This window comes from Camelina sativa, chromosome 9, assembly GCF_000633955.1.
Source record: "Camelina sativa cultivar DH55 chromosome 9, Cs, whole genome shotgun sequence".
NCBI classification, from domain to species: domain Eukaryota; kingdom Viridiplantae; phylum Streptophyta; class Magnoliopsida; order Brassicales; family Brassicaceae; genus Camelina; species Camelina sativa.
The window spans coordinates 5249511-5257991 of NC_025693.1; the positions used below are offsets into that span (position 1 = coordinate 5249511).

The following is an 8481-nucleotide window of genomic DNA, read 5'->3' on the forward strand; positions in this document are numbered from 1 at the left end:
GGAGAGTACTCTTTATTATGTATTCTTGAAATAGAAGACTACACAAACATATATCTACGGTACATTAATTAAACTATGATACATTAACCCTAATCTTATAATGCAATGTTTAAAGGGGGATTTAAAGTAGATAGTAAGATCTTATGTGCTTCGAAACTCGAAAAAAAAAAAATTATGAAACAAAAATTCTTAAAAAAATCAAAATCCAATAACAATAGCAAATGGAATCTTTAAAGAAAACAATGATGGCATGGGTTATGTGTGTTTTCGGTTCAAGAGTCAAGACAATGCACAAAGATCCAAAGAAAGGAACTCAAACACACACAAAAACAGAGAAATTAAATAGTAAAAGTGGAAGTTGTGTCATGTGTGATGTGTGATGCCCACTTATAATTATCGAGGTATCTAATTTGGTTTGGCTAAACCAAGCTGAAATCGTTTTTTGAAAATTGAAGCAATATTTTAGATTGTTCCCGATTTTAGTTCTCTATGTACGAAAAAATGACTTAACTATAACGAGATGTCATTGAGCTAGACATAGTGGATGAAGAAACCATGCTAACTAGAACTATACGTAACTTTTTGCGTATGTATACTTTGTATTTGACTTTGACGGTTAACCACATAAATCAGCCAATGTAACTAGAAACCGAGAAGTATAATTAGGAATCCTTACTTATTATAGGATGCATGTGTTATGTGATGTTATGTATATGCCATCCAGAAATGATCTATTATTAATCGTTTTTTTTTACCATAATATATATGTAGCTTACTGATTTATATGCAGTGTCATCATTTGAATTTAAATTTATATAACTTTTGGACCCTTTTTTCCTGCAAAAAACTGAACTACAATTTGAGGTTTTTGTCTTTCAAGTTCCAACGTCGAACTAATATATAGCATCGTTATAATATATATATTTTTTTGGGCAAAATCTAAAGTTTTTTTTTTGTCTTTAAATCATTGAACATATAAATTTCAATTTTTTGTAGATTTAATGTACTGTTGATAAATTTAATCAGTAAGATATTATAAATGTTTAAAAGAAATGATAATATCATCTTAATATAACAATTTAAATTGTCAATTACAATTCTATAAACATTTTCTTACATATTTAAAATAAGTAAAGTAAGTATACGGTTACCGCCTAGAATGATAGTGGCACAAAACTTGCGATTCACTGTTAAGTAGTAACTACAAATTAAGAAAACTAAGAGACAAAACAATCAACTATTTGGTCAAGCTCTTCTGGCCACGAGACAAAAACTCAGTAATCTTCTCCAAAGCCACCGTGCGTCCAAACTGGGCAAAACCATCGCACTGTCCGGTCTCTTTGTCAAGCTCCAAGAAAGTTAACTTCAAACTCTTCCGTTCCTCCTCCACCTCTCTCATAGCGACAGCCATCGAATACCGTTTCTTAACAGCAGACTCGGCTGCGACTCGAATCGATTTCTCAACACTTTCAAGTCGACTCACCAATTTGGTAATCTTCTCTACTTCTTTAAGAGCAACCGTTGTTCCTCTTTCCATCGAGCTCATCGCAGTCTTTTGTCGTTTCAAAGCTTCGGTTGATCTCTTTCACCTCGAAGCTACAAACGAACTCAACGCCTCCAATGGAACGAATCCAAAAATCCCCACCACCATCTTGCTAATGAATATAGCAACGATTACAGGAGCTAATAAAGCGGCAGTAACAATAGCTCTTCGACCTCTAACACGTCTCAATTTTTTATCAATTCCTTTCATCGTCTTCTCTAATTCCACAATCATCTTCGCCAGCTCTTCGTGACAGCTCTGTAATTTGCTGAGAAACTCACAATAATCCAAGTCGTGGTCATCAAAGTCGTTGAAGTTCCTCAGATCCCTGAATGTTTTTCTGAAACTCGCTTCCATTAGTCCCCCATAACTCAATTGTTCTTCATGAAAATCATTCAGAGCTTCATCAATCAAGTTATAATCCTTCTTCTCGGTTCTCTCTAAGCATGTCTTGAGAGAGTCGCAGATATGAGAAACAGATTTGCTAGTGCTGAAGTATTTGTTGAGAAGATGGAACAACTCCGGATCTTCACGTAGATCGGTCTGTTGAAATTCTATGAATAATTTGGACACGTCTTCGTCCATGTTGTCCATACAGTCCCCAAGTTTCTTTATGTTATCTTCTGATCGAGATCGAAGCATTCCCCTAGTTGTAGTGTTGCCAATGGTGGAAGTAGTAGTATGGGAGTGGGATAAACAGTGGATCTAGGTTGACGAGGCCTGAGAATACGTGACAAGAATGATTTGCAATATCTAATCTTCATTCTTTCGTAAAGCAAAAAACAGAAACAAAGTCAGAGAACAGAGTTCACAAAGAATTTAGAGCAGAGTAAAGAGTTTCACACTTTTTAAATGAATAAAGAAGAATGAATATAGAACTATTGGTCATCGATTCGATCGTGTGTTATATATACGAAAGAATTTTCCATTTTTTTCACGCTGCTAATTCTAAGCATTTCCCATTTTTTTCGAAGAAATATTTCCTTTCTTTTCTTGCCAAGTAGTAAAGATTTTCCCTTTTTTTTACGCAGTTGTATAAACCAAGAAAGAAATGGAAATATTAAGTTGATGTAACGGTCAATTCCTAAGTAATTGTAAATATTAAAAAATAAAATAAATCAACTTACAGTCTTACACAGTACCAAAACCGAATAATTAATTTTAAATTATAATGAACCAAATCTGGTAAAAAAATTAATGGAAATAGAAATTCAACTTAACCAAACCGGTAATCAAAGTTATTTTTATAATCTAATTAAATTAAACCGAGTCAACCGTAAACCTACTTTGACTTACTTGTTTACTATTCTAATCCGATGTCAAACCGGAAAATGGTTCCATCGCTGGAAACTGACCGGGAAAGAGACAAAAACCAAGTCTCAACATCTATAGCTTCTCTTCTCAAAAATAATTGTCGATGCGTCCGTTTCCAATTTCTCTGTTTTCCCTGGTGCTCTCTTATAAAAAAAAAATTTGATTCCTTGGCTTGTAAGACACTACTTCTTTGGATAATATCTTAGGTCTTTTCAACTCTAAATCTCTTTGCTTTCGGTGTTCCTTCTTTGACGACTCACCTCTACTCTCGTTTTGGTGTAATGAGGAAAAGAGCAAAGAAAACGGTTAGTTTCGGAACTCGGAAGCAGGTCACTTATAAAATGCTGTTGCGGAGATTTAGAACGATGAAGTGATGGCTGAGTCTTTAGAGGCATCGACGCAGGAGATCTTCCCTCCACTTCGACCCCATCAGAAGGTAGATGAAGAAGACGGAGAGAAAAAGAAAGAGGAAGAACCACTGAAATCTGATTTCTCAACTAAGGAAGATGCTTCTCCTTCTCAGCATCAGGGGCAGGAGAACGACACGGCCGAGGGAATGAATGAGGATAAGAAGAAACGTGGGGGTAAACCAAAGAGGGTAACGAAGAAGGAGACTGAGAATAAAGATGAGAAGAAACAGGCTCCGAGAGCTAAGAAAGCCCGAGCGACCAAACCACAGGAAGAGCCTGACTACTTTAAGGAGAAACGTAACCTGCAAGATTTGTGGAAAGCAGCCTTTCCAGGCTATCGGCAATGTCCCTAAGTTGGTTGAGGAACCCGTAGGTAAAGTCTTAGGATTAGACTTATCTAGGAAGCCTTAGTCGGTTTAGGGAATTAGGAAGGGTTAAAGAAAGTTGGACTAAGGAAGGTTGGTACGGGTTAAGCTTGACGGTTGGTCATGGTAGTACCCGCGGACATAGGCAATCCGGACAATGGTGGCGTCGGCCAGTGCGGAACGGTCATCGGTAAGGCAGATAGTGGTATTGCCGATCGATGCGGATTACCCTCGGTAATTTGCACGAATAAAGGACAGGTCCGGTACGTAACATTCTCTTAGGCTGGTACGCGAGCAGGTCCTTTGTGTATCACCCGCCAGTTCGGTACCCGGTGGTCGGACACGGCCGTACCGGTACGCTAACGAATGGACGGTCAGGATGCACGGACGCTTGCTAAGGGAATGGACGGCCAGGATCGTCCCAAAGGTGATGCTTATCCGATCAGCGTCCGTCCTTATCCGTTCGACCGGGATGCTTATCCAAACCGATCGTCCTTATCCGACCGCTAGGTGTTGCCACCGGAGCTGTGAAGAGTGTCCGCTAGGTGTCGCGCCAAGGGACGCCCTGTGCCACCTCCTGCTTACTTAAACCGACCTTGAGAGGCTATATAAACCCCCTCTCCCTCGTCCATTTCTCCTCACACCTAAAGCTTACCTTAAAATCCCTTAGCGCTAGGAAGAGATCGCGGAGAGCTGCGAAGCGCGGGAAGAGTCAAGGTGAGTTTCCCGCGTGTGGGTAGCACGTGAATAGGATAGTTTAATTTTTGTTTAGTTAATTATTTGAATGAGGTTAGTCTTAATTACTTGATTAGTTTAAGATTAAGTTAGTTAAGAAGGATTAAGGTAGTTAAGTAGGATTAAGTTAGTTAAGAAGGATTAAGGTAGTTAAGTAGGATTAAGGTAGTTAATCAAGGTTAAGATAATTAATCATGATTAGGTTAGATAATTATGATTAAGTTAGGATGATTAGGATTAAGTTTAGTTAATCCTGATTTAGGATGCTAATTAAGATTAGGATGGTAATTAGCGCCTAAGTTAGAATTGCTTAAGGATTAGCATTAGGATTAAGATTGTTTAGTAGGGATTAGCGTTCGTTTTCGGAATGCTTAGCGTTTAGTGTCTAAGTTAGAATTGCTTAGTGGTCATTAGCACGTAGGTGTGGAACTTCTTAGTTGTTTTGTGTGTGATTGCTTGGTACGCCATTTCTTGGGTGACTGGTTATTCTTGTTGTGATATTGCTTGTCTGCGTGCATCATTTTAGATACCACCTGCATTATTCCATTAGGACGTGATCATATTGCATTATTATGTTGTTTGCTTGCATACTTGTTTTGCTTGTGTGATTGCTTAGTATAGCGTCGTGATGATATAACCGTGATGCTGGACGTTTAGTCGCATTGCCGTTATGCCATCCGATTGCTATTGTTTGCTTGCATTGTTATGTCCCTTGTGTGATTGTTGGTTAGTATAACATCGTGATGGTATAGCCGGGATGCTGGACGGTTAGTCGCATTGTCGTTATGCCGTCCAATTGTTATACTGTTGCTTGCTGCATGTTAGTTAGTATCATGTAGTTAGTTGCATTAGGCGAATCATGAGGATCCCGTCGTCTGGGGCGGATCATGACCGGCCAGACACTACATGACGATGTAGTATAAAGGAATGTATATCCCTGTAGACTTTGTGTCTAGGGTGGGGGCATTACCTTTGAGGAATGTATATCCTTGTAGACTTTGTGTCTAAGGTGGGGGCATTGCCTCGGGGAGATCATGTATTCGATAGGGGCCCAACTTAGGAGATTANTTGTGTCTAGGGTGGGGGCATTACCTTTGAGGAATGTATATCCTTGTAGACTTTGTGTCTAAGGTGGGGGCATTGCCTCGGGGAGATCATGTATTCGCTAGGGGCCCGACTTAGGGTAGAAGCATGCATATTTACTATCTCTGCTGCATGTTTAAATTCGAGTCTTCATGCATTGCATTTCGTTGCTTGTTGCATTGTATCTCTGCTTGTTTATTGGTTACGTAATGCTTGCTGCTTGGGGATGGTAGATGAGTAGGATTTCCCTGAGTAGATGAGTAGGATTTCCTTGAGTAGATGAGTAGGTCTTCCATAGGTAGATGGGTAAGATTTCCTTAGATATCGGCCTCACTAAGTAATACTAGATTACTTATGATTCTACTTCCATTTTTCCAGGGATCCTTAGTCGAAAGATCTCCGTAGCAAAGGCAACGTGACCAAGCGAATCAATGTAGGTTTTACAGCTTTTGTAAATTCATTTACTATGTATATTATGTATGGTTTTCAAAGAGGATCCGAAAGCTATATATAAACGTTTTGGTAACGATTTTCGCGTATACTATATCTATGTAAAGACTCGAATTTCACAAAGGCTAAATGGTTATTCCAACTGATATTAAGTCTAGTCCGGACTTAACACAACTCTCGCTCGCGGTACGGGTTGCAAAGCCTTAGGCCGTGTTCGGGAGGTTGGGCGCTCGCGGTTGGATGACCAGGGGGATTGGATTTGTTCCAAAAGCCTTGGTCGGCCGACTACGCGAGTCCTACGTAGCGCTCTCGATTTGTTCTTATATTTTAAGGGCGGGTCGGGGGTGTTACAGTAGGTTCCACGTCATCTTTCTCTTATCTCATAAGGTGTTTTTCTTGAGAAAGTAATGGATGATTTAGTTTGATTGATCATTTGGCCTGATGCTTCACCGTATTTCCGCAGGATTGTTTTCAGGGTTCTGCAGCTCTGAGGATCGGAGCGGCAGAAGAACATGGTGTCATCAGCGAATAGCAAGTGATTGATCCTTGGACTTCCTTTGGCCACCCTTAGCCCTGGTAAGTTCCCTTTCAATTGAGCTTTATGACACAATCCAGATAGAACCTCACTGCAAATTATGAATAAATAGGGGGAGAGGGGATCTCCTTATCTAATACCCCTCTCAGGAACCACTAGACCTTTGGCTTGTCCATTAAGTAGGAACGAATAAGTGACTGTTGACACGCACTGCATAAGCCATTGTATCAAAGTTCTATGAAACCCCATTCGCTCAAGGGCTGCCTGAATAAAATCCCACTCTAGGCGATCGTAGGCTTTGCTTATGTCAGTTTTCACTGCCATGAAGCATCTCTTCTTTGCTCCAGAGGTTTTGAGATAGTGGAGTGCTTCATGAGTAATGAGGACATTGTTAGAAATTGCTCTTTGTGGCACAAAAGCAGATTGGTTCTGAGATATACAAGCATGTAGGATAGGTTGGAGTCTTTTAGCTAGTAGCTTTGATATAATCTTGTAGTACACAGAACACAAAGCTATTGGTCTGTAATCTGAGACTTTTTGAGGAACAGTGATCTTCGGGATCAATCTAATATGCGTGTGATTTATCTTATCTGGCAGGATCCCATTGATGAAGAAACTTTGTACCTCGGCAATAGTTTCAGAAGCCACAGTCTCCCAGTTTGTTTGAAAGAAACTCGCAGAAAACCCGTCAGGTCCCGGTGCCTTATCTGGGTGAATTGAGAAGCAGGCAGACTTTATTTCCAGGGGAGTGGGCATTGCAATCAGCTTATCATTCATTTCTGCAGTTATACATGGGGTGAGTGCTTCTTCGACCACCGTTTTCCTCTCCCCCTCTTGAGTTGTGAATATGTCTTGAAAGTATTCAGAGATAACTGTGAGAATGTCTCTTTCTTCGTAAACTGGGGAGCCTGTTGGTGTCTCAATGACCGAGATGGTGTTCAAGGCTCGTCAGCCTTTTGTTGAAGCGTGGAAGTATCCAGAGTTTCTGTCTCCAAGAGCAAGCCACAACTGACGGCTACGTTGTTTCCAGAACTCCTCCTCCTGTTTATATGCTCTTTGGAGGCTTTGATTAATTAGGTCAATACTACTCTGTGTTGCAACATCATCAATCATAGCCTCTTCCAACTGGTCTTTGAGAGAGTTTATCTCCTTTTGGCTGTTTTGCAGTTGGAGTTTGCTCCATTTGATGATAGTTGTTCTGCAGTGATGAAGACGTTGATCCACTGAAGTAGCCGGATCAGAGTTCCAGGCTTCTTTAACTAGCTTTAGAACTTCAGGTTGTTCTTTCAAACGTCTATCATATCTAAAAAGACCTTTTCTTTTCTTCTTTTCAGGATCAAAGGAAGTTACCAGAGGCCGATGGTCTGATCCTTCAAAACGAAGGAATTCACTGCGTCCTGATGTCGCTATTAGCCATTGCTCGATCCAAGCGACATCTAACAACATGGTTATTCCGTTTGCCTCTCCACGAGAGGAAATTGCCGCAATGTTTAAGGTCATATAGGTCACAAGAGGACATAAGATGCCTTAAATCTGAGAAAGAACCTTCAGTTCTAGGTGGGCCTCCCACTTTTTCCTCACTGCTGATAATATCATTGAAGTCCCCGGTGAGGAACCAAGGTCCAGATCTTGAAGAAGCAAGATCCTGAAGGCTATTCCACACTGTTTTTCGTTGAGTGCGGTCTGGTTCCCCATACAGGAAGGTAGAGTAAAAAGTTATGCCCTTAGCTTTGATTTTTGTATCTATGAAGTGTTGATTGGCAGATATAACTTCCACCTCTATGTTTGGTTTCCAGAAGAGCGCCAAACCCCCTGAAGACGGAGTGAGTGGAGGGACCAGATGATACGATGGATAGTCTATCCTTTGAAGGGAATTAAGGACTGTTTCCGAGGAGTTCTTCGTCTCCATAAGGAAAACAATGTCAGGGGAGATCTTTCGTCGGATCTCCTTCAACCGCTGGATTGTTATGGGATTCCCCAACCCACAACAATTCCAGCTCACCACTCTTAAGGAAGAGGAGGTGCTGGATTCGGAAAATCCAGTTT

General features: G+C 40.5%; 2 protein-coding genes and 1 pseudogene across 2 annotated transcripts; 1 reads left to right on the forward strand and 2 right to left on the reverse strand.

Annotated features, from left to right (window-relative positions):
* Positions 1098 to 2472, reverse strand: LOC104715031 (annotated as a pseudogene).
* LOC109125203 (vicilin-like seed storage protein At2g18540) lies at positions 3051 to 5398 on the forward strand. The gene has a single exon (XM_019230396.1). The coding sequence runs from the start codon at positions 3231 to 3233 to the stop codon at positions 3618 to 3620; it is 390 nt and encodes a 129-aa protein (XP_019085941.1). The 5' UTR covers positions 3051 to 3230; the 3' UTR covers positions 3621 to 5398.
* Positions 7384 to 7935, reverse strand: LOC109126355. Its single transcript, XM_019229865.1, has one exon. It carries the CDS (start codon positions 7933 to 7935, stop codon positions 7384 to 7386), a length of 552 nt encoding a protein of 183 aa, XP_019085410.1.